A 27,308-nucleotide genomic window follows, 5' to 3' on the forward strand; every position below is an offset into this window, starting at 1 on the left:
TATAATTAAATTATAAGTTACGGTTTTTATTTGTGCCAACCAAGCACAGATTGAACACTGGCTTGAAAGAAACATTCACTAATTTTAAAATATATACCATTTTTGGGATTATATCGATTCGACTAACTACTATGCGAACGCAGCCTTAATATTTAATTTTCGAAAGAAAACTACAGCTTACTAATTTAAACATATTGGTATTGTTCCAATTTTCGTATCATGACAATCATGAAACTATTTTAAGTATTTAACTTTACATGTATTTAAATATAATGTTACTTTTAATTATTGTTGCGAACGAAATAAATACATTTCTTATTCATAGATAAAATTATTTCGTGTTTCATTTTCTCATGGCATGAACAACAACAACAACAACAACAACAGCCTGTAAATTCCCACTGCTGCGCTAAAGGCCTCCTCTCCCTTTGAGGAGAAGGTTTGGAACATATTCCACCTCGCTGTTCCAATGCGGGTTGGTGGAATGCACATGTGGCAGAAATTCTATGAAATTTGTCACATACAGGTTTCCTCACGATGTTTTCCTTCACCGCCGAGCACGAGATGAATTATAAACACAAATTAAGCACATGAATCAGCGGTGCTTGCCCGGGTTTGAACCCGCAATCATCGGTTAAGATGCACGCGTTCTAACCACTGGGCCATCTCTGCTCTCATGGCATGATACTCAAAACAAAACATAGACAATGTAAATTAAAAGCTTGAACATTAACTACAAAATGACGTTTGTGTCATTATTAATGATAGAAAATTAGAAATAGTCGTTCTGATGTGTACATCGTACATCGTGATTTACTAACAAGTCATTTACAGGTCCAGACAAAAACTTGAACTCAAATTAAGCAAATATACATAAAGTGGCTTTTTTCGATTACTAAAACCTTATGTCTCGATAATCTTTAACAAAAATATATATATAGTCAAGTCAAAAAAATATACGTAGTAAAAATATATATAAAATACATAGTCCCTAATAACTTATTTATTCGATATTCTTTCTGAGTAATCTATCACCAAAAATTGCTATTGATATCGGCAACATAAATAACACTTTCAACTCATTTTTGCAATATAGTTTTACAATATGCCAAAGGATTATTTAACGTGTCGTAAACGTCATCCCTACTGCTGATGGTCAAAATGACAATGCATCGACGTTGATTGAAGCTATTGTAATTAATAAATGCAACTTCACTGGACTTCATGTAAATAACGTGCACGTTCGAAATTTAAATACGCATTACGAGATTTTTTACAATTATAAAAATAAGCAATTAAATAATGTTTTTGTAACAATAACTGTAAGATTCAATTAATTAGTCCTTATACTCAATTCATCATAATCATTTGAATAAGAGAGTTAATTGAATTGCAGATAATATAATCAGTTAGTTTTACAAATAAAGAAGTATTAAATTGTTCTTAACTAGTTTCATTATTATTCTTAGGTGTGTTTAAAGTATTTTTTCTTCTACAAAAAAAAATAATAATATTTTGCGGAGCTGGAGATCTCTTTCAAGGGGATACCTTTAACCTTATGGAAATTATGAATCTTAAGTGAGTCCTAAAAATTCTATAGTATCAATTAAATTTAGAACGCTATTGTGTAAAGTTTACTTGAATTAAATAAACAGTATACATTTTGTGATTTTAGCATTTAGAACAAATATATTTTTTTGTAAACTTATTTTGTATCACTGATAATTGTTTACTTCGTCATAATTAAGTTATTTCCCATTAACTTTATAAAGTATAGAGTATTAGCAAAAATTACAATTTTACATATACGTTCAGGATAAAACAGTAAGATCATTTACAACAAAACTAAAAAGATCCAAAATTGAACCTTGTGGAACGCCTATTCTTAGTACATTATGTGTTTATTTTAAAAAACTCCATATAGGATAGATCACAAGTATATTAAAAATCTAAAATATTGTAATTTACTGCAAAAATGCCGTTTCAAAATGTCAATTTAAATTTTCGCACGAAAACGGATCTATATTTGGTATGACGTCACTTCTGTCTGTCACTGGCCCACTGATTGTACTTTTCCTCACTGGTTTTCATACTTGTGCGTTTTTTCTCAATCTTTGAAATACTTTTTTGTAAAAATTTAAAACGGACGGATCGAAACTCAGAATAAAAGCTTTATTCACGTATGTTTCGTGACAATGTGTTCATCTACTTCAACAAAGTTTTCAACTACATGGTTTTTAAATGAACCTTCCGGCACAATGCTGAGATAAAAGTGGTTTCAAGCGGAAAAGAGGAATCTAGAGTCTGCCTTGACAAACCTAACTTCCATTTTAAATCGAAGAATTAATTTTCGTTTCAATGTTCACTTTTTAAAACTATAACCTCAAAGTAACAGGAGTGACGTCACTGAACGATAATCAATATTTTAAAATACGTTCCGTTTCACGTCACTTTTATTCGTAATTATTATTAAAAAACAAAATTACACAATATAAACCTTGCGGTGGCATTTTAATAGCAAAAGATTATATTTGCATGTTCCTCCCTATTACGGAATTTTTCAATACCCTGTTAAAAAAATATATTTGATTTAAATATAAGCACTAAGATCAAGAGCTTCACAATTAACACTGTACTTTTTTAGCTCATACGAAAGTGTTTCGTTCTCTGCCCTATCGAATATCTTGGAGAAATTACAGAACACGCCAGCTTTCTGTTATTTTTCCCATGCATCGTACATATTCATTCCAGAATCAGACGTTGAGCGACCCCAAGTAATGCTGCATTGTTCAACATATTATGTTATGCTGTAAAACAGAAGATGATTTAACAGGATTTTTTCAAATACTTTGCCCAATAAGTATAAAAATATACCTATTTATCGGATAGCTTTTGTTTCCACTTTTACAAATTTGTAATACAACATTTTATTAAATCATAATTTTCGTATCCAGAAATTTCTTAAAAATTAAAACTATATTCATGTCGTTAATAAATCTATTGATTTGTTTTTATAGTACGACACAACTTAGATGTAGCATCGGCAAAATTCGTAAAACCGATCGCATCCGAATTAAGTACGCTCAAATTATCCTATATCCGTATCCCAAATTATTAATATTTATTTCTCATGTGAATCTGATCTTTACACAAAGGTAATAACGTGTAATATCATATGACGTAATATATTCGTCGTCGAATTGGGAGATATGGAGCTATTTCTATAATATATATTAGTTGTGTAATCGGTTTTATAGAATTTGCCGAAGCTACATCTAAGTTGTGTCGTACTATACATACTATGCATAGCAGCAACGAAATGTAAACGTTTGTAAACTTATTTCTATTTCTCTCTGAAGAGATTTGTAACAGTGATTCCATGATTTATTAATAATTATATTTTTTATCTACAGCTACCTTTCAATTACGTGATAATTTTATAATAATATTTTTGAACGAAAATCAATTTGACAGTTTACCTTTTACAATGACATTAAACCATTAGCTAAAATGACGTTACGTAGGAAAATAAAGATTATTCGAAAAGTTTTGTATCAGTGAATTGGTGTTCCTAAAATTTACATTTATTTATTTCAATATAAGAAAAGTTGATATAGAAGTGTAAATAAGTGAAATAATTTTGAACATAATACATTTAAATTGTATTTATAATAATGATGAAATACTCTACATCACCTACACCTTCGACCAGCTTTCCTCGGAGTACATCTCCTCTGCCTGCTCCAGCAAATTACCAGCCAACAACGGCCAGTGCATCAGTCAAACGATACAAATACATGAGACGTTTGTTTAAATTTAATCAAATGGACTTTGAATTTGCTGCTTGGCAAATGGTTTATCTCTTCGTGGCACCACAGAAAGTATTCAGGAATTTTAACTATAGAAAACGTAAGTAACAGTAATTTTAAACTGACACACAGAAAAATCTTAAAGAAAATTGTAAACTAGACCAAATAAATACCGACCATTCTCATTTGGTACTTGATGATTATCAAATTTGAAAAGAAACTACACAAATCATAATCACTTGTTATGATAGTATAAATACTAGTACATCCTCATAAAGACTATTACAAATTTTAATATAAAAAATTTTTTTTAATGTAAATACTAATATATTAATGAATATCATATACTGATAGTTATAGTTCCATAATATGTATCCTGTTGTCTAACTCAAATCATCACTCACAGTTAGGTTGATAATTGTCTTGGTGAAGCATTGCATTGGTAAAATAATAATAAAATGATATGCAAATTATATAAATATATCCATTTTATAATTTGTCACTAGCTAAATTGTAGATAACCTCCTTTTTCCTTACTTTTTTTCTTTGCTTGCTAATAAAACTTTGTGAGTAACTTGTTTACCAGTTATAACTTTTGTATATATGTATATATACAATAAATATGTATTATTAACTACTTAATAAACAAAATTCACTTGAAGTATAAACATACATACATTAATAAATGTGTATATTTTATTGTCCAATTTAATAGAAAGATATTTGCACAAGCTTTGCTATTACTTGTAAAAGTATACTGAAACTTGTACAATTTTATGATAAAACAAGTCATTGATAAGTTTAAAAATATTTTACATACAAGGACATTACACATAAAACAAATAGTATTATAGTAATTCATATTATTAATTATATGTTTTAACATTTCAGATACAAAGTCACAATTTGCGAGAGATGATCCTGCCTTTTTAGTGCTCTTAAGTGTATGGCTATTTCGTAAGTTAACGGATTTATAACAAACACATATATATTGACATAATAAAGAGAGATAAACTTAATTGTTCAAGTTTAAATATATATTTTTAAATATATAACTGAAATAGGCTATTTGAATGGTTTTTAAAATCCATTTTATATTATTTAGTAGAAGTAAAGGAACCCACCGTGTTGTGTTTTTTATTACTAGCACATATTTGCTAAAAAATATCATATTAAAAATTCCATATTTAAATAGCGCACAAAAACGCTGCTTGGACAACATATTGTCCAAGCAAACGACCGGTCGTTGACTTCACTTTTCTGTATTTTAATTTGTGGTACATATAGTGGAAAAGCAAAGTTTACAATAAAGTGACTTCATCAGCCCGGCCAATCAGGAGCGTTTTGTGTCATGTGACAAAATTTGAAAATTTGCATTTTTATTTATGGGTTTTTGAATAAATTAAGTATTATTTTCAACTTTCGTTAGTAAATAACCATTTCTTAACTCATAATATACACTGATTACAATAATACAAAATTTATTTTTCGCATTGTCAAATAGCCTATTTCGTAAGTAATATACTAAAGAATTGTTAATCATTGTACTGTAGGTAGTACTAAATTTATAACAATATTTTTGTATTCTTGGTAGTGTCATCAATCTGCTTCGCTCTTGCGATGGGCTTGGATTGGAGTCAGTTAGCACTATTTGTCTTGTTTGTTGTATTTGTTGACTTCATCGGAGCTGGAATAATTGTATCCACCATATTTTGGTAAGTGAATTACTTCATATACTAGCTAGCTACATCTTAGTCACTCTAACTTTATCAAAATATTTGGTGGTATTATTTATTACTAGTATGTGATATGTGGATTGGGTTTTTTAATCTAATTTGGAGGTCGCGCGCGTGTTGTAAGCAATACCACAGACACAGAAAACTAATTTTGCTCAAATATACATTAAACTTTAAATCATGCTACTTGTCATTTGGCAGAATGAAAAAAATTATGTTTGTAGCAATCACATTTATTTTTGAACCCCGACACTGGCAGAATTTTCAACCTATTGACAGAATCCATAAATATAAATAAAAAACAACAATTAGTCACTCAATTAATACCAACTGGATGAATAACTTCATCTCAATCTTATTATTTTAGTAGTTTTATTTATAGACATATTATTTGTATACTTTCCAGGTATGTAAGTAACAAGTACTTAGCGGTGGACGGCGCAGGAGGGGACGTGGAGTGGGGATATGCTTTCGATGTTCACATCAATGCATTCTTCCCACCGCTGTCCTTGCTTCATTGCTTTCAGATTTTACTTTTTAACAGTAAGTGAAATTTTTTTTTATGGTATAGGTTGGCGACGAGCATATGGGCCACCTGATGGTAAGTGGTCACCATCGCCCATAGACAATGACGCTGTAAGAAAAATTAACTATTCCTTACATCGTCAATGTGCCACCAACCTTGGGAACTAAGATGTTATGTCCCTTGTGCCTGTAGTTACAATGGCTCACTCACCCTTCAGACCGGAACACAACAATACTGATTACTGTTATTTGGCGGTACCTTTACATCATTAAAAATCAAGCTCGGTCACAAGAATGCACTTCATGCCTTTCAGTTGATCAAGACTAAAAAATTAACAGTTGTGATAACTTTGTAGATGTGCCATATAGACTTTAGAATGATGTAGTAGCAAGATGACATAATGATATAGCTTTAAATAATTATATTAGTATTTAAATAAAACTAATTGTAACGGATGAATCGCGTATATTAATTATTTTTAAACATCCCGACGCTTCGAGCACTTTGCAGTGTTCGTGGTCACGGGTAGACTATTTAAATGTGTAATAATCGCGAAAATTTGAGACAACATTATATTAGTATTGTTTATTCAATAATAAAGCAAAGAAATGATAGTGTCAGTCATTGTAAATTCTTTACAAATTCAAACTTACATCATCCATCATTCTATCATTATTCTATCATGGCACTGTCATGAATATTGTCATTCAGTGACCTGACATCGTCATAATAGTATCAATAATTTTTTGCATAAAATTAATGTAATCAAAATGAACTTTATTCAACTTTTACAAGCATTTTTTAATAGTCATTTTACAATTAAGTGAAGCTACTACCAATAATTGTAGTTTTCTATTGTAAAGGTGGATTGCAAAACGGTTCACTTGATGATAAGTGGTTATCACCGCCCACAGTCACTAACGCTATCAGAATTATAACCATTAATTACAGCAACAGTACTCCAACAGTAGTGCCTGTAATTACATTGGCTCACACACTTTTCAAAACTGGAATGCAACAATACTAATATATATTTAGATCTAAATTTATTTTTCAAACGTTAATATTAAAGCAACGCCTCATGTTTCAGATCTACTCGTCCATGGAGGTTTCCTGTCGTGTCTAGTGTCAAACTCATTTTGGCTCGCTTCAATAATATATTACCTCTACATAACGTTCCTTGGGTATAGCAGTAAGTATAGATGTTATTTAAGGCATACTTTCGATACTACTTAATGTTTTGTGAAAGCTGTTTGGGTATACAAAAAATGAATACTTTAATATTAGGAATCGCTTAAATTTCCTACCACGCCAATATTTAAATTTTAGCCTTAAACTAGAATGTAGGAAATAAAAAAATTAATGTCATGAGTGCCATAATATTTTTTTTCCAAAGGAATTATATTTTGTATTACTTGATTCAGAGATTCTAACACTCTCAACTTTCCAATTTGTCCAGTCATTTAAACATTATGATGGGATGAAGTAACTCGTATACATACATGAACCCTGGAAACAGACAAAACAAAAAATAGAAACCTCTTCTTTTCTGGCAAATAACGCTTTGGCTGTTTTAGGAGTTGTTGAAACTTAGTCCATTAAAGCATTTAATTTTCAGATTTACCAATGATCAAGAACGCTCGAGTATTTCTTCTGCCGCTACCAGCTCTAGTGTTGGCTTTCTTTGGCACGTTGATCGCAAACTGGAATCTAAGTCATATGCTTATGAACTTTTACCACTATAGAGTTCTTTAGTGCCGCCGAATTACTTGAAAATATTCTTTACAGAACAATCGACTTTCTAATAATTTTATAAATTGAAATAGCCGTCAATTGTCTGATAAGTTTTTGTCATATTAAATTAAGTCATTATAAATGTCATATTATGTAATATCATTGTAAATAATATTTCGACTGCAATAAAATGTTTACGTTAAATGCGTTTTCTTATTCCTAAAATAATAAACGATTATATAGAAATCTATATATATTATTCGTGTAGATATTGAAGTACATTTTAATATTAAATTCATTACAACCTTAAAATTATTTGTATAAATAGTATTTTAGCACGCTAATCGTCATCGAGCACAATCACTTCATCCGAGGATATAGGCTTTGGCCGTACTTCTATTTCACTGAATGATAAAGACTTCTTAGCTTCAGGCTTCTTGCCTTGATCCGACGGATGTTTCGACACAGACGTCTTAGTTATCGTCAAGGAAGGCGGAAGCCTGCTTATTGATGCGCTAATTTCTTGAGGAGCATTCTTCCCTGAAGGCATACTTTTTTGTCTTTCCGCCAATTTCTCCTGCAACGTTTTCCCTGGGCTGACTTGCTGATGTGGCATCGGAGGCTTCGAATGCATCGATGTTGAAACTGTAGATGCAGTCGACATATGCGCTTGAGGAACTACACTGTGAGGATTAGCATGCGACACTTTAGCCCCGAACGAAGATAGATTCGCAGTCATTGATGCAGGTAATGATGACAGAACTGTGCCCATGCTGGGAGTTATTGGATTTGACGTAGATTTTTGAAGACTAGTTATCACGGGTGTTGGAGTGGCTTTGGTAACGGAAGTTGTAGCTGAATAAGGTTTTGTAGTTTTCATTTGAGTGGCTCCACTTGAAACGGAACGGTTTAAAGAAGGCTTCGGGCCACGCTTCTTTTTTTGTTGCGGCATATTATAAGAAGACAAACTCTGTCCCAAAAACTGCCGATAAAATTCAGCTTGGAATGAATTTTGAAGTGAGGTCTGTATTGATGATGTTAAACTATTTTGATAAGACGTATAGCCGGCTAAGGCACTGATATTGCTGAGATAAGATAAAGACAACGCCGCTGCGGCCTGTTGGGAGAGAACAGGATCATTCAACATTGGCACATAATTTTGGAAAGCTGCAGCCATTTCGTGTGCGGATATCTTGGGCAAACCTGAGCCGGATGTTGCATTTTGCGACTTCGTATCTGTTTTCGGCTGACTCGTCGTTGTTCTAATGACCTTAGAACTGTCAACCGATTTACTGCTTTGTTTCTTATGCAAATTCTGAGTTTTCTCCAAATTCGCCTCGCGTATACCTTGCTGCTTGTGTGTGTGAAGTAACGAATGACAATATTTCATGCTTACTTCAACTAAATTAACATTTTCTGCGATTGGTGTTGCACTGATTAGCTTATAGGCATCGACAAGTAAATTAGTGAATTGTTTAGAATTTAATTGCTTTTGTGCTCTCTGATGGGCTTTATAAATATCAACCATTAAGCTTTTCAGGGCTTGTCTTTCGACCTCGTTGCTCTTTAAATCAGCCTGTTGACTAAACTTAACCAATTGCCCCCTCAGTGATTGAACACACAATGAAAGCGCTTGTTGCGCTAGGTCCTCTCTATCAGAATCCCTTAAATACTTCTTATCTAATTCTGGTGTTCTTTGTAAATGCAAACTTAAATCGAGTAAAGTTTTATGGTCATCTATTTCTTTCAATATTTCTAATGTAAGTAATACGGAACGATTCATATGAAATGCAAAACCACCTGGCCTGGCCACTTCATCATTTCGCATCGTCCAAATATTATTAAAGAAGTTTGTGTTTCTTCTCTCACTAAAAAGTCCATTCATTTTGTGCCCTGACCTTGAAATGAAAGTCGATAGCATGAGATCTCTGCACCGTTCAATATCTCGACCCTTTTTATAGTAAAAATGATAATGTGCGAGCCTGTATAAAGCCTTATAATGCGGCGTATACCGACTTGCACAGTCTTCTAAGGCATCCAGACTGGAAGATACTATTTTCATTATTTCTTCATCCGTTAATGGTTTCGAATCTTCAGAAGATTTACTCGAAGTATCAGATTCTCCACTAGAGCTACTACTACTACTAGAAGACGATTCACTAGAGTTTGAATCTGACGAAGACGATGAAGAAGAAGAACTAGAAGTCTCTTCTTTTTTATCGACATGTACTGGTTTCTCGGATTTACTGTCAGATTCTTTAGGGCTTTTTGGTACTTCAGCATTTGTGTCTTTTTCTGTATTTGTCTCAACATTTTCAATCGTAGTAATTTCTTTAGTATCCTTTATTTGCCCTTCGTTTTGTATAGATGAATCTTTAAAACCAATATGTTCAGTGTCATATGAAGCCGATCGTCTTACTTTTGCCGCAGCTGCCTCCATCTTCAGACGCTTAGCTTCATGTGTATCATCTTCGCCCGCGTCACTAACCGAACGCTTGAGTATATTAGCCGCTTGAATAGATTGTGTTTCATCCATCTTAGGCTCATTTTCATTGTCCACACCATTATGCTTTTTAGGTTTTCTAGTAAAAGGTCCTTCTTGCCATTCTTCTATACAATTTAAAAATACCTTTCCCACTGATAACGGTATTGGCTTATTTTCGTGTTGCTCAATGTACTTTAGTATAGACGCGTGCATTCTGTAATGCAACTCTAGCACTTTAATACTGAGATGCGTGGGTGTGTTGTAGTTTATTTTCGTCGGGTACGTAGCTCCTACTTCTTGCAAACTTCTGATACCTTTCAAATAAAATTTAAGGTAGACAAAAGGTGGTTTATTTTGCTTTTCAGCCACTTTTCCTAACATATAATACAATAACCAGTTGTCTTCGTTCGATTTATCTACATCAGTTCTATTGAGATCTTCTACGATACTGAAACATTTATGAGTTGTTTCCAAAAGATCTTCTTTCTGTTTCTCGAGAGCTTCAAAGCTCTCCATACTCAATGACTCGCTAGCTTGTTTTAACAGTCTCGAGCAGAAAGAATGTACTATATACACAAAATTACCATACTCTCTCCACATCTCGCTAGTTTTAGTATCCAACTCCAAGGAACGTTTAAAACATCGTATTGTTGATTTGGCAGGATTGAGGAACTCTCTTTCACTATTAAAATTTTTGTACAACTTTAATGCATTGCCCAAATTAGCCGCTTTAGCGAGCGCTATATGAGCCCAAGAGATAAAGCGATCGTTATTTATGACAACATCAAACGTGTTATACTTTATAGACATTTTATAGTCTTCTTTTTTAAAATGATAGTCACCTAATAAGAAATATATATCTTTCATTTTATAAGGCAATAAAGGGGGAACTAATGGTAGCTTGTCCTCAGTGCCTTTTATGTATTTCTCCGTTTCCACAACATACTTGGAAGGATCGCACTCTGATGGCAACAAAGATAAAATACGATTAAATAATGTTTCGATATCCGCTGAAATTGCAGATAATTTTCCTGACAATTCAGGCAGAGCCGTCGGTCGGAATATTTCATACAGCTGTTGAGCTCTTTGCCAATCCAATGTAAGATGTGTGGCTTGGTGGTCTTTGAGATAATTCTTTTTTTTGCCCTTATGACCGTATAGACAAAAGACACACTGTTCCATGTACTGATTAATTTGCTCTAAAGATTTGGCAAGTGACGGTGATCGGAGACGTGGTACGACCGTGTCCAAAATGAAAAAAAGAAGTTTTGCGTCTGATTTACAACACCAATGTTTTGCTCCTAGCTGATCATGAGCTATGAACAAAACTTTCAAAGGATTAGGAACTTCATCACAATATTCAATCGCATCTTTCTCCGAGACAGGCCTGCTTCTTCCTTGATCTTCTTCCCTTTGTAAAATGTAGTGCATTATAATCCAAGGAGATACTGTATCAAATGGCATATCAGATGCCTTTGTTTCCACTTGATGACCAATTATTCTGATTAAATCTTCCAGTCCTCTACTTAGCTCTTTTTGGGTCACCGTTTCTATGCACGCCAAACCCTCAGTGGCAAGTATATGTTCCATAGTTTTTAATATTTTAATTACAGTAAGATTCCATTTTTCATAATCAGATGACCCAGATGTATAACGAAAATAATGCTTGAGGGCCTCGTGTAGGCATGTCAGAGTCCATTTAAAACAGCATTCCACTTTATCCAGAGCCCAGTATGTGTCCAGTATGAGGGACAGCTGGACAGCAAAATCTAAGCACATTTCCTCTTCTTGTTCCCGGGCAATGGTCTTGCAATGATCAAATGACTCAATTATAATGCTCAATACTTCTTCATAGTTCCCTTGGTTATACAGATCCATTACTGTTGATAGTTTCTTATTCCTCTCTAAAAATGTTATATATTCTAAGATTTCATTTTCATTAATATCAGGTTTATAGTTAAAGTTGATAAGATTCAAACTATATGTATCGTGGTGTTCTCCCATTGCTTCAAATTCACTCAGAAGCTGATACAAACACTCCAGAGCTAAATCTTCACACTTATTTAATATATGAATATGTAATTTAAGCCAAAGAGATCGAAGAATCATCTCCAAGCATTCAATGCTAGGATATATGTTAGGTTTTAATGTTAATATTACTTCTATAGATTCAATTACATTCAAATCATGTATAGGCACTTCATCTGAAACTATATTTAATTTTTCATTGACAATAATCTCCTCCGTAAGCATATTAGCTAAAGTATATTGTACTAAGCACTGATGGTTTTCATCTGTACACGCGGGAATATCAACATGATTTCTATAACACTTATTTGCCTCTGCATATATCTTCAACAGATCCTCGGGCCATTTTAATCTCCACTTCTCGGCTAAAATATTTATATAATCATTTAACATGTCAATTATATCTTTATTATTCTCCGTATATTTATTAATGAAACTTTTTACATCTTTTTGTTCACTTTCAGTACCAAAATAATCATCATCATTCCCACCTTTCTCTTTTTCTTCAAATAATTTATTTAAATCACTTATTTCAGGAGATGTTTCTTTCTCTTGATTTTCATTCATTTGAATAATTTCAGGAACCAAAGCTATGGGTACCATTTTACGCAGTGTGTCATAGATAGTATCTTTTACGGGTTTCTTACGATTGGATTTACGTTTGCACCACTCCCATGGTTCTAGAGATATTAAGGCACTACCTCTTCGTCTCACAGATGTTTTCTTTTGGACTTTATTTTCTGAAACATTCTCCATGACTGGCTCTGAAGGCACCATTTCTATGTCACTTTCCACTTTTTCATTGTCAGTTACTGGTTTTTCCTTATCTGATAAATCATTATTTACACTGTCTGCTACTGTCTCTGGAGTATTTTTATCTGTTGTATCTTCTTCTTTACTTTCCGTTGAATTAGATTTTAATTCTTCACAAACATCCATTTTTGTAACTTCTTCACTTTCTTTTTCATAAATAATTTCAATGAAACATGCATGACTAAAACAGTACTTGGTCATATGTTTATGCATATGAACTAGAGACTCACCAACGGAAGCCCAACACAATCTCGTAATTGGCTTATTCAACTTTAAATTAGGGACCATATATTTAAATGTTTCAGCTTTTTGTTGTTCAATGAATGATTCATGTATGTCTTCTGCTTCCTTCAGTAACTTCAATGCTTTCTCTTCATCAATTGGCTCATCTTCTTCGTTCCATTTATAAATAGGATTTATACATTCCATATATTCTCTCATATGTCTATAAACAGTGTATATGTGTCTTCTATAAACAATACCTCTCAAATAATCTGGATCTAGTTGTAAAGCATCGTGAATGGTAGCTAAGCATTGCTCTTTATAGTTTAAGCCTAATAATAATATTATAATTTTATCAAGACAAGGCCAATGTCTCGGGTTTCGTTCAATTCCCTTTTGGAATGCATGAAGTGCCATTTCATAGTGTTTTCCTTGAAAGCATACTAATCCTAAGCGATACCAGAGCGTTACATCTGTGTCGTCCAGTTCAGAAGCAGCTGTATAAGCTTCTATAGCGGCGTCAGTTTCACCGGCCGCGTTTAGCATCGACGCGAGATTTTTGTAACACAAATACTTTAAATTGAATAAAGGCCCCGATACCGTCTCACCGTCTTTCGTTTTTTTGACATCGTACAGTAATTCAGTGTCCAAGAGATCCTTCAAAAGTTGAGTAGCCTCAGAAATATTACCTTTTTTATGCAAATCAAGAGCTTTAGTATATTGCTGTAAAGCTATCTGTTGTAAAGCTTCTTTTGTTATTTCTTCTTCTGAGCTACTCTCTTCTTCTGATTCAACATTAAATGCTGATATTTTAATCATGTTTTCGCTATCTATTATCGAACTTCATATAAAATAAGCTACTTGCCGTATTTAACAACAACTTCGAATCAAAAAAACCTCAAATACAAATAAATGTCAATTGTCAAATAGTCGATACACTTTGCACAGGTTATATGCAAAAATAATAAGACGACAGATTATATTTACTGCTCTAATTCATTAAGTAGTCAGGTCTTCAACATATTTAATTCCAACATCATTTAATGATTATTATAGCTATTAAATTAGATATGAAAAGTTACAATCAAACCTTTCTGTGAGTATCAAACATAAAATTTACGTAACAGTTTTTTTTTAAACTAGTAGCAATAGTATAAGACTGTAGGTCTCATTACCTTTGCCTTTTCTCAATAGTAGAAAATAATAATAAATTACTATTAGGTTATGTTGTCGTATTTTTGTAGTTTGTAAAACTATAATTTTATAATTAAAAATGATACCCAAAAACGTATTACTAAAACGCTCGTGTCCATTAATAATGCAGATTGCGGAAACTCATCGTAAGCCGAGATGGTTGCCTGTAGCGAAGAGCAAAATATATCGTATCCCAAAACGGCCTGAAGTATCAGAAGAGGAGCGACTAGAGTTACTACGAATAAACAATAATTATAAAACCCAAATGCGTGCAATACGACGATTTTATCACGAAGAGATGATAAATGAGAAGTCATCCCTACAGAGCGCCAGCTCAGAGATGTCTCAGCGATTGGAAGCGGATGAATGGGAAAAGTGCGTACAAATTAATGAAAAATGGAACGCACAAGTAGCTGCAGAGAGAAAACAAAGACGAAAAATAGAGTTGGCAGCGATGGAGGACTATGCACTCAAGAGAATCGAAGCAAAAGACAAGGAATTTAAGGAGAGAATAGCTAGAGCGTCAGCAGAAATAAGACGCGAAAAGGTAATGTTTTACAGTGTTGAAAACGTCAATTTTGTTTGCTTTGGTTGCTTAATTTCTTTATATTTTGGACTTAAATTCTCAATGTATGTTACATGTTTTTAAGTCAAGTATGATTTTAATAAATTATCTGGAAATCATTTAAATAACTTATGGTACCAAATAATTTGTAACATATATACTTTTTATAATTTCAGGAATTAAGTTCAACATTCATAACACCAGATAATCTCGAAGCAGCCATAGATTATGCTCTAGCTAACCCAGTGGACTACAATTATGCTATTGATTTGAGAGGTAACATAGTATCTGGGAGAGACACACCAATTGTAAAACCAGAAAAGAAGGATCAGGCTGTTGCCTAATATTTTAGTGTTATATTTATTTAAAATTTTCATTTTATTAATGAATGCTTATACAAGTAAATATGTAAATAGTAGTTGTTTTTCTTTCTAATAAAGAAGTATGTTGTTCCATAAAAAAAAACAACTCAATTCATTTGATTTTTTGTTTACATAAAAACTAACAGATTAAAAAGAATAATTTCAAATATATTATATAAAAAAAAACCTTCAATGAATTCATCAACAATTTATATACAAATAGAAATTTTACAATGCTTTACATTTAATATAACATTAGATTAATGCCAATCACATTGACATATTATCAAACATGGTCTGCCAATGCGGTGTGATGTTCAACTTGTGCTGCAAAGCCCCCAGTGACACAAGGTTGGCAGAACGAGATGCTTCATCAACTGCTGCTGACACCACCTCCTGGTAAAATGATGCCTTTGTACCCGAACAAACCTAGGAAGAAGTTCATAATTCTATTAAAGAGTAAAACTTGATCCAATAAAAACAACCATCAAAGCTGTACCACAAAAATCAAAATAAACTTTATTCAAGTAGGTTTTAGAAGCACTTCTGAATCGTCATTTTACAATTAAGTGAAGCTACCACGGGTTCGGAAAGTAGATTCTACCGAGAAGAACCGGCAAGAAACTCAGTAGTCACTCTTTTTTAACATTTAAAAAATACAACATCATGTTAATTAAATACAATTATTTAAATTAATGTATCCTGCTTGGAAGTCAACAGGTATAAACTCTATTTATCATCTATAAACAACACAAAATGTCTACCAAAAAACAAAGGTGTATTCTCTCAAATTTGACAAATTAGGTTTGAACTCGTAATTGCAACTGAAAAAGTTTAATTTTAACAGTCATGGAATCATTGGTTGATTGGATTAATTAAGGTGCATATTTTTTTTATTGAATAAGCACAAAGGTTTATAACTTATTGATGCAGTGCAATGATATTCTAATAAACAGATATGTTATATCCATACTTAACAACAGAAAAAAGTGTGCCGCGCCGGGGACCGTTTATTTTACATTTCGTTAAAAGTAAAAAAGATAGCTTAATAAAAACAATAAGTAAAAGGAATAACTAGATGTTATGATTACGCAAAACGTATTACTACGTAATTATGATGTATTATAACGTATTACTACGTAAAACGACTAAAGGCAAACGTCCCAATTAGGACGTTTTCTAGTCTTCACTTTTTGCGCGTTAATAACATATCTGTTTACTAGAACATCATTGATGCAGTGTTAATAATTGATTAACATTTAGTAACATGCACAAAGTACTGGCCTACCAATAATTGTATCTCAACACAGCGCACAGGATCGAAACATTATTTGAAGGAACAAGTGTTTTTTCTATATTGATTAGTATAATAATAATAAATATAAATAAATATTGGACAACATCACATACATTACTCTGATCCCAATGTAAGTAGCTGAAGCACTTGTGTTATGGAAATCAGAAGTAACGAAGGTACCACAAACACCCAGACCCAAGACAATATAGAAAACTAATGAATTTTCTACATCGACTCGGCCGGGAATCGAACCCGGGACCTCGGAGTGGCGTACCCATGAAAATCGGTGTACACACAACTCGACCACGGAGGTCGTATAATGAAAGAACTATCTTGGACCTAAGTCCCAAATCACGGTTTGGTGCGACCGGTCACGGCGGGCCCTCACCTCAAACACGGTGTCGCCGAGAAGTAGCGTGACGCGCCCGGAACGATGCACGCGCAATTTGCCTATTTTACCTTCCTCCAAGTCCTTCAGTCTACATCTATTATCGACCTGAAATAAATTAAATGCATAAAAAAAATCACCGAAAAGTCAAATATCATGTTAAATGAAAATACAACAACAACAACAACAGCCTGTAAATTCCCACTGCTGGGCTAAAGGCCTCCTCTCCCTTTGAGGAGAAGGTTTGGAACATATTCCACCACGCTGTTCCAATGCAGGTTGGTGGAATTCACATGTGGCAGAATTTCTATGAAATTTGTCACATGCAGGTTACGAGATGAATTATAAAGACAAATTAAGCACATGAATCAGCGGTGCTTGCCTGGGTTCGAACCCGCAATCATCGGTTAAGATGCGCGCGTTCTTACCACTGGGCCACCTCGACTAACGAAATTATAACTGCATAACATAATAGAGCTCTACTATGTTATGCAGTACAAACATATTAGCAAATCGTATGAAATATGTAAAGGAAAGGTTTGTTTGACTTTATTCCTTCTGCAACAGGCTATTTGACTTGTTTTTAAAATCCATTTTATATTATTCAGTAGAAGGTTAAAGAACCCAGTACAAGTGTATTTTTCTCGTACATATTTGCCAAAAAATATCATATTAAAAATTCCATATTTAAATAGCGCGCGAAAACGCTACTTCGACAATATCGCGCTGCAATGAAGTCGGTGACGTCACTTGCCTGTATTTTAATCTGTGGTTCATATAGTTGGCAATCAAGGTTAACAAGCAAGGAACTTCATCATAAGCCCGGCCAATGAAAAGCGTTTTGTGTCACGTGACAAACGTTTAAAAAAATGGATTTTTATTTATGGATTTTTGAATAAATTAAGCCTTATTTTCAACTTTTGTTAATAAAGGATCATTTGTAAACTCATAATATATACTGATTACATTAATTGAAACATTATTTTTCGCATTGTCAAATAGCTTATTGGATACGCTACACGTAGGTATTGTAGCACATTTTTCCGCCACAGAGCAGTACTTACTATCGTTAGCTAACCAGCCAGCGTAACTACAGTTACACGAGACATACTACCTCGGTTCCCAAGATTGCTGTAGATTGGTATTGGTAGTGTAAGGAATGATTAATATTTCTTCACAAATGTCTATGGGCCTTGGTGACCACTTATCATACGGCTTGACCACCTATTTTATAAGTAATAATAATAATAATAACAGGTTTGTCAGCGTCCTCCCCGGAGGTGGAGGGCTGGTCGTGCTTGCGGCGAGGCTCGTCGTCCCCGCCGCCGCCGCGCCCCGGCAGTGTGTCCGACAGCTGAAACATCATTACTTGCCTGAGTACCAGGGTTGCCGATGCCTATTCACCGAATTCTCCAAAAATCTTAGCGAAATTCCCCAAATTGGGGAAAAGAAATGTCCCAAGTCCCCACAAATTCCCCACACAGAAATAAAGTTAAGAAATCATGTTTTTTCTTCATTTCCTAGCAATAAAATCCAATTTTCGAGGTAAATTTCCTTAAATCAGACTAGTCATGCTTACTGACGACCTTTTTTTTTATTAATGTCTGTATATTGTGTACTATGCTAACTAATAATCGACTACAATTCGGTTTTTGTACTGACTAAAAGACGGATAAACAATCAATTACTGATCGTTTTGGTATAAAACGCATAAGTATAAATTCCTCTCATTTTCCCCACATGTGACAATCCCCACACTAATCCCCAATCGACTTACAATTCCCCGCAATTTGGGGAATTCCCCACACATTGTCAACCCTGCTGAGTACACTGTTGTTGGAAAAACCATAGACAACCCCTAGCTGACGTTATAGAACAACTAACTTTAGTCTATAAATAAAAAAAATAGACAAGCTTTATTACATACTGTTGTAATACATAAAAGCACAATAAAAACTCGTCAAGTATATGTTGATATCTAACATATACGATATATTCATGTGTCATATGGTTGGAATCGCATAGTGGAAAATCGGTATTGATCTTGTTGTTGTGTGTTGTATGAGTCAGGTATGGTTTTAAATCATTTTGTAATAATCTTCAATCACTGATCTACCTGCAGCAATATGAGAGCCGGTTTGTCACTCCGCAGTAAATTGGCAACATTCGTATCTTCGAAGACTTCTTTCACGTCCGGTTTCAGAGTCTCCTCCACGAGTGGAACTACAGAATAAAATTAATACAACATTACTATAGTTCATCTTAAATTTACTTATATCAAGCTTAAACAAATAAAAAGCAACAAAAATTCTATTTTTAAAGTAGCACTTTTAAAATAGAAGCTTTTTGTACGAAAAAATTCAATTAAAAACTATTTTAATTTGTATATTTTATATCTGAATATAAATTATCTTGGTCTAGTTAAATCTAAATTATAAGAAGGTCGTATATCATTTGCATAAAAAAAACTTTATACATAAATCTTAAATTATATATGTATATCAGAATTTAATTAAAGTAATTGCAGAAACATCCCACTCCAGATATATAATTCCAAATGTATTGCAAGTATAATTTTAAACCATTTTTATCACTGACACTTAAAAATGGCGCGAAAATTAACCTAAAAAGAGGTAGTGGGATGCACGTAATTAAAATAGTTTTTAATCGGGACTCGAAACCAAAACCGCAAAAGTTGCTTTAAAATTATAATATATATTATATATAATATACAATATATATAATATACAATATATATAATATATATAAATCTAAATTTAGCAAAATAGAACATTCCGACAACAAATGTCGTATCGGATGTTCGTTCGTATGCAAATACAAGCGGAATGTGTTCTGTAGCACCATCATAGCCCGCTGCCCTAGTAAAACGTTTCACTGGGCGTTTAGGAGATGCGGTATACAAAGCCTGTCTTACGAGCATCGTCCACATCGTCAGTGGGCTCCTGTTTCACAACCACCTCCTGTTTTATCTTCACAGCGGCTTTCGTCTGGTTTTTTGACCAGCCTATAAAAGATTATTCAACAAGATTGATTCGCTTCTTCTAAGATTATATTATAACATTATTTTCTTATTGTATAAAAGTTTACTTCGAATTAAAGAAAATTGTCTGACTACAACTGGAATCAAGACAACGCTAAATTCCATTTAAGGTTTTCCAAGTCTTACAATTTTATTTTATATGGCCTATATGGGTTATGGGCGATGCTATCCGCTTAATAAATCTATGACACCTATGCCTAGGCCGCAATCATCGCTACAACGCGACTATTCGCCGTAACGCATTGAATGTAGCCAAACTTCGCTCCGTAAGGTTTAGTACCGTAAAATGGGGGGAATAGAAACTATTTTAAACTTTATTTAGAAGTTTAGGTGATATAACAGCTTAGTTTGATATGTTTTAGGGTTTTATCAGGTGTCCGGGATCTTAATTACTATGGATTAATCGTAAAATCGGATGTCCCGTGTAATATTCACGAAAAAACTATCAAAATGTGCAGATTTTCTATTCAACCCGCCATTGGGGTGAAAAGAAATGTAAAAGGGGTTATTAGAAAAAAATGATAGGGCTGCCACCATTTGTTACGAAATATAATTCGAGCCTTACACTTAATTTAATAGACATCAACAAAAATATAAAAGTATGCAGTAATTCCAAAATATCAAAATTCTAAATGGAAAACAAACAAAAATTAAGAAATCTTCTAGTAAAATAAACAAAAACTTAAAAAAACCTTCCAGTAATTTCTCAAAATAAAATCAACAAAAAAATACAATTGTTAAGTGCTTTCTTATTTATCTACTCATCATCATCATCATGATGATCTTCTTATTTCTTTGCGTAAATTTCACAAATCTTCATGATCAGTGAAACTTAAAAGCTACAATACCAAGGTACCTTAAATTACTAAGTTGAGATCAAAATAGGAACATGACATTACTACTTAAAATTTGTTTAAAACAGTTATCACTTTCAAACTTAATTCTCATTTTCAGACAAAACTTTCAAAATTTCTTCACTGTTATTGTAATAATTCTTTTTACTATGTGCTAGCAGACTTTGTTTTTCAGTCTTAATCTTAACATTGTCATGTGATTGTATTCGTTTACATTCATTAGGTGGAGGTATCTTCAGATTCTCTTTTAACGTAACAGGTCGTAAGTTTGATCTTTTGTCGCTTTTTATTTCTGTGTTTTTTCCTTCTTCTGTTTTTTTTCTGACATGTCTTAAATTTGATGTCACTTTTATTTCTTTCTTCACTTTCTTTATATTTTTATCTGTGATAATTTGTACCTTAGTAATATTTATTTTATTCTTTTTGCAACTTTTAGACGGTGAATCGTCAATAACGACTTCCTGGGCTGCATTTTCATCAAAAAAATAAACAGGCATTGATTCAATATCAAATGGAACATTCGTCTCAATCTTTTCAAATTCCTCTGAAATATTTTCACTTAATTTAATTGAATTAACAGCCAATTCAAGCTCTTTATCTTCTCTTAAATTATTTTTGCTTAACTCGAATAAATTAACTCCTTCATCATGCGTAGCCTCTTCCCTAGTGCCTGTCCCGTCATCTTCAGTTTTACATAAGTTCGCTTCCGTTTCTTCACATCCATGTTCCAGTCCCTTCGATTTTGGTCTAAATTGGTCTATTATCTCAACGATTACTTTTTTCGACGTATTTTTGTCTTCTTTTTCAGGTATTTGTGATAATTTTCCCTTTCCCTTCCCGTTCCCCTTCCCCTTCCATCCCGAGCCCGATGTTGAAGGCATATGAATTTCTTCTAACGCACGCGCATCTTCTATATTTTTCTTCTTTTTCTCCAGGGTTTCTTTGTCTATATCTTCGTATTTCCTTTTTTTATTCGGCGTTACAGGTACATTGGTTTCTGCTGTATCAGGAAGTTCTTCATCATCTTCAAAATTCTCCAGCGTCACAGTTTTTGCATTTTTAGCTTTGTTTTTTTTGTTCTTTTTTGTCTTTATTTTCTTTTCCTTTTTGCTTGATGATGATGATGCATCAATACTAGAGATATCCTCCAAATCTTCTTCAGCGACACTTTGACCGGCAACAACATTTAGTTTTCGTTTTTTTGTTGGTTCTCTAATATTCATGCTTCCGAATCGCATTTCTTTCAGAAAAGTTAAGACAGATTCATTGATAACCTCTCTGTGAGCTTCAGGGTCTTGACCCTCTTGACCACTTTGTGGCAATCTCGACAAAATTTCATCGACGTTCAAAGGATTAATACCACATTTTTTGAACCCCGCCTTTAAATTGGTTTCCGCATTGCCTGAAAGTTCTTCCATTAGCAATTTCAATAATCTTGGAAAACATCCCTTGGGGACAGTTCCAAGACAACGCCCATCTTTTTTTTTCCATTTTAGTAGCAGTTCCCTCCACGCATGCTTCATAGGACGGAAGAAAGCGACGTCCAGAGGCTGCGTCAAATGTGTTGAGTTTGCTGGCAGGAATACAAAATCGATATTTTTTTCTTTACATTTTGCAATCAAATGCGCAGAAAGATGAGATGACAAATTGTCACCAATTAAAACCTTTCTTCCTGGCAGCCTGTCGAAATATGGAATAGCAATAGTTGTTATCCAGTCTTCAAAGGTCTTTCCTTCGAACCAGCCAGACGAAGATGAGTTATATCGCGCGCCTTTAGGTCCGTACTTTACCCATGAATCATACCGATTCTGAGCTTTGTACACAACATACGGAGAAAGTAGTTTCCCTGCAGCTGTTCCGGCAATCATTAAAGACGTGGAAGCTTTTGAGTGATTCATTACCCTCTCGGGGTATTTGGTGCCACGTTTCATCAAAACTTTTTTTCGACCTGGGTCATCGCTTAAATTCGTTTCATCGTAGTTTAAGATGTGGGTAGGTGGTACGCCATCTAAACTTTTTTGCAACTCTGAATGGTATTCTCTTATGTTATCGGGTGAAACTGCTGCCCTGCTTCTTTTTATATTTTGACAAATGCGTTTTGCAATTTTATCCGAGTGTCTTTTGAGAAAACCTTCCACCAAGTCAGGTCCAGGAAAATTATTCTTAAACCGCTTATGCTTGATACCTAATTTGTCAAGATACATTTTAACAATAAATCGCAGATCCATTGTATCCAGAGGATACCCCCATTCTGAGCATGCATTTATATTGGTAATCAGGTATTCTTCGTCCGCTTCTGTTAAAGCGGTTTGACCGCCTTGAGGTTTCATCTCTCTTTTGCTGTGACGGTACAGCACGGAAATATTTATATTATATTTTTCGGCAACCAATTTTAATTTGGCACCTGGTAATGCCAATTCCTCCACTGCCTTGCATATGATGGTTTTATCGTACTTTTTGTACTGTTTTTTTGTGGGATCTGGCTGATATTTTCGCGGCATGGTGCAACCTAAAATACGAAATAAAATCATTTACACAGCAGACGCAACCCTAGCATAACAAAATCTATTGACCCCGTAAGTGATCCTTTTCACCCCGTACTTATGTCTATTCACCCCTTTACTATATCTATTAAACCCCTTCTAGACTTCTACTGACCCCTCTTTGATTTCTATTGACCCCTTTTTGTACCCAAATTTACCTGACAGAGTATTTTTATAATTTTATGAATTTAAATTGCTTTAAAAACAATAACTTTAGTGAAATCTAGTAAGAATATTGTACTTACATTCAGCATTAAGAATCAAAACTCACAAAAACGCAGTATTAATTTTAAAAACTTAAAGTTTTGAGGAGCTAAATTTCGGCTGTTTTTAAACGGCAACTTTACCGGTAATTTTCTGTATCAAAATGACAGTTGAGTCATTTGTCTATGGTAAAAAAAAAAACTAACGGTATTGCCAAAATAAAATATAGTTTCTACTAAAATAATATTGAAGAGACTGTATGTAGGAGAGTCGTCTAAACTTAGTTCGGTTTTTTTTTCTATTGCCCCCGTGAATTCTATTCCCCCCATTTTACGGTACTCGTGTATGACGCAAGGAGTTTATCGCGATGAGTTGTCACACTACAATCGGACACCAATCTTAATAAATAAAACCAAACCAAAGTATCATTACAATATACATAACGAAATGTACCGATGACATTTTTGGACCTTTTTGGCAATTATCCTCGCGATTTACGATAAAAAACACGCGTGGATATGTCATGAACATTAATTATAAGCCGATAGTTCAAGATTTCTCGTACGGATCTTAGCGCGATAAGTGCGGCCTAAGCATTTAAAACATACACTTAATATCAATTATTAATTGAATGTCACAAAGGGTACTTACCTAAAAAGTCCTAGCCACTATGATGTTAGTTTTTACATAAAAAGAATTTGTAAACGCTTTGGAATAATGAGTATTTTACTTCAGGATCTTGTTTAGATTAGTTAGAAGATACCAACCGATCACATTTCCGAAAGTTTACTATAAATTTACGATTGGTTATAGGGAAACAACTATTCAAAGCAATATTAAATATTTATATCAATAAAATTCACTACTAGTTTTATTTCTTATTCATTTAGGCTGGTACCTGAGAAGCAGCACAAAGAATCCCAAAATCTATCTCCAACCCACATTTTCGGTAAAGTTTTAAAAATTAACTCTTTGGACAAAAATTTTTTTACCAGTTATACCATGCTCTATCTTAGAATCTAAATACTACATTGAAAATTTTTTTTTTATTTTACACTGATTATCAATAAGTAAGGTAATGCTTCAACATTCAAGAAATTCGAATTTCAAAAGATAATTTAAGTATAGTTTCCTTCATACCTCCATCGTCCATTGGGAGTTTGACTGGTGCTTCGACATCAAGCACCGTTTTGAAATCTTCGCTCTCATTTTCATATGATACATCATCACCAAATGCTTCTTTAATTTTCTTCTCTTCTAGCTCATTGTCAATCTTAAATAATGTAAGAAATTACCAACAATTACACTGATGTAATGAGAAGTACTCTAGGCTACAACAATAACTTTTTTGTTAGATCAAAATATGCATGAAGTTGCATGCACAAGTACTAATCACACAAATAATTTCTTAAAAAAAAAACTGATGGTATTACTTAAACTTACAAATTTTCATTTTAAATCTATCATACGGATTAACTAAACAACAACAAATCAAAATAATTATAAAATAAATATAATCACACATACCTTTACAATGTCTTTAACTTTTATTGTTGGTTTCTGGAGTGTGGGTGCTGAATCACTGTCTCTACTGTAGGAAACCCTGCTGTAATGTCTCTCTACGCTGCCAAGACCTGTGAGGAAATTATAATTTTGAAAAATATGTTTGTTTTTCTAGTAATGTTAGTAATGCTAGCAGAAGACTGTGAAGCAAACAAACTTCGTGTATTCAGTCTTGTGCACACTAATTGTTGTAAATCATAGGATACTAATTAGGTGGTTGCTTTAATAAGTAGTTTAGAACCACTGTTAACTTTGATTCAAGAGGCACTTTTCACAATTGTTAGTTGGCTAAAGTTGTCCAACTATTGGGTTAAAGCGTTACTTGTATTAGAACCCTCAGTTCATTAACACTGCCTATTTATTCAACAGTATATTTAAAGCAACATCCTAGCCTAGATTGTGATGTAAATGGTGGTTATCATGAATTCTATTTTACAATTTGCTTACATATATGATGTAAAAAACTACATTCCAAGCTACAGAGAGCTTTGATGGCCCAGTGGTTAGAACGCGTGCATCTTAAAAGATGATTGCGGGTTTAAACCCAGGCAAGCACCACTATATATATGTGCTTAATTTGTGTATATAATTCATATCATGCTCTACGGTGAAGGAAAACATCGTGAGGAAACCTGCATGTGTCTAATTTCATCGAAATTCTGCCACATGTGCATTCAACCAACCCGCATTGGAACAGCGTGGTGGAATATGTTCCAAACCCTCTCCTTAATGGAAGAGGAGGTTTTATCTCAGCAGTGGGAAATTTACAGGCTGTTACTTTACTTTACTTTAAGCTACAGAGGTAACAAAACAAACAGCAAGATATACGATAATTTGAACTAAGTGTTGTACATACCCTCTGAAAAAACTCCACTTGACTTAATTATATTTGAACCATTTCTTGTTTTGTTTTTACGTTCCTTTTTATGTCTATCGTCCCTCTTGTGTTCTCTACTGTTTGCCGTTGATGGACTAAAATAAAATAAAATAAATTAAATTATAATATTCATGAACACCAAAGTATAATTAAATCCTTGTAGAAATGTATGAGTAGCAAGTCATAAGTATTCCACTAATGAGTAAAATTCTTCTATACGTAGTTGAGGAGAATATAGCATAAACATTTTTTTTTAATTTCTTAACACTGGACTGAGGCTAAGAGCAGTTAAGGACTGTCAAATTTACTAACCCTTTGTTTTTATTTCTGGTTACATTTAAATTGGGAGTAAAAACTTTTTTATTGGGCTTTAATCCACCCAGTGAAAGATCTCTTGGAGCTTTGAATGAAGCCAATCTTTGGAGAGGATCTGCTGCTGCTATATTCGCATTTGATTTCTCCCCTGAATTAGACATTATGAATTCCTGCGGTCTTATTACCGTATAGGTGTTAAAATAATAAAAAATCACTATTAAACCTCAAACTGACAGATATCATTTAATTTGTAGTGTTTTAAAAAGTATAAACTTATTTAATAAAAATATAAACAAATGGACCGATTGAAACGCGCAAGTCGCCTGACATTGACAGTTTAAATGTCTATTATGACTTATGACGTATGATTTATTTTTTTAACTTACCCTTTTTTACTTATTTAAATAAGTAAAAAAGGGTAAGTTAAAAACCGAAGGTATCATAACATCCCTAGTATAAAAAAATACAAATATCTAACTACGTTCAAGGACTGCTCAGCTGATGAAAATGACTATATTGTGCTCATCGATATTACAGAAAAATAGTGCAGTGTTGAACAGATATCTTCAACACCGTAGGATTTGTTTAGTGCAGTAATTCACCAGACGGGATTATTTCTACCAATTCTATGAAACATTCTCCATTAAAAATGCGATAGAAGATGTAAAAAATGATCGTATATCTTCAATTAATAAAAACAAATTCCAATGATACAATATTTATTTATGATGA

The 27,308-nt window shown here is 33.3% G+C and overlaps 4 protein-coding genes across 5 annotated transcripts; 2 read left to right on the top strand and 2 right to left on the bottom strand.

Moving 5' to 3' along the window:
* The first annotated feature begins 3,495 nt into the window (after nucleotides 1-3,495).
* On the top strand, nucleotides 3,496-7,884 carry LOC124538784 (protein unc-50 homolog). Its single transcript, XM_047115979.1, has 6 exons — nucleotides 3,496-3,909; nucleotides 4,701-4,766; nucleotides 5,404-5,524; nucleotides 5,952-6,088; nucleotides 7,162-7,263; nucleotides 7,690-7,884. The coding sequence occupies exons 1-6, from the start codon at nucleotides 3,675-3,677 to the stop codon at nucleotides 7,824-7,826; spliced, it is 798 nt and encodes a 265-aa protein (XP_046971935.1). The 5' UTR covers nucleotides 3,496-3,674; the 3' UTR covers nucleotides 7,827-7,884.
* A 190-nt stretch (nucleotides 7,885-8,074) lies between these two features.
* LOC124538717 (calcineurin-binding protein cabin-1-like) lies at nucleotides 8,075-14,335 on the bottom strand. The gene has a single exon (XM_047115871.1). The coding sequence runs from the start codon at nucleotides 14,170-14,172 to the stop codon at nucleotides 8,146-8,148; it is 6,027 nt and encodes a 2,008-aa protein (XP_046971827.1). The 5' UTR covers nucleotides 14,173-14,335; the 3' UTR covers nucleotides 8,075-8,145.
* Nucleotides 14,336-14,535: 200 nt separating this feature from the next.
* LOC124538718 (probable 28S ribosomal protein S26, mitochondrial) lies at nucleotides 14,536-15,589 on the top strand. Its single transcript, XM_047115872.1, has 2 exons — nucleotides 14,536-15,094; nucleotides 15,289-15,589. Exons 1-2 carry the CDS (start codon nucleotides 14,627-14,629, stop codon nucleotides 15,454-15,456), a joined length of 636 nt encoding a protein of 211 aa, XP_046971828.1. The 5' UTR covers nucleotides 14,536-14,626; the 3' UTR covers nucleotides 15,457-15,589.
* Nucleotides 15,590-15,667: 78 nt separating this feature from the next.
* Nucleotides 15,668-26,912, bottom strand: LOC124538894 (DNA-directed RNA polymerase III subunit RPC4). 2 transcript variants are annotated; one of them, XM_047116145.1, is made up of 9 exons: nucleotides 26,574-26,912; nucleotides 26,241-26,356; nucleotides 25,349-25,455; nucleotides 24,962-25,094; nucleotides 20,095-20,184; nucleotides 19,276-19,382; nucleotides 18,415-18,513; nucleotides 17,160-17,267; nucleotides 15,668-15,903 (listed from the first exon to the last, which is right to left on the bottom strand). In XM_047116145.1, exons 1-9 carry the CDS (start codon nucleotides 26,735-26,737, stop codon nucleotides 15,745-15,747), a joined length of 1,083 nt encoding a protein of 360 aa, XP_046972101.1. In that variant the 5' UTR covers nucleotides 26,738-26,912; the 3' UTR covers nucleotides 15,668-15,744. The 2 variants fall into 2 exon arrangements, with proteins under 2 accessions (XP_046972101.1, XP_046972102.1); XM_047116146.1 differs by lacking the exon at nucleotides 20,095-20,184.
* Between the last annotated feature and the right edge of the window lie 396 nt (nucleotides 26,913-27,308).

This window comes from Vanessa cardui, chromosome 21, assembly GCF_905220365.1.
Source record: "Vanessa cardui chromosome 21, ilVanCard2.1, whole genome shotgun sequence".
NCBI lineage: Eukaryota > Metazoa > Arthropoda > Insecta > Lepidoptera > Nymphalidae > Vanessa > Vanessa cardui.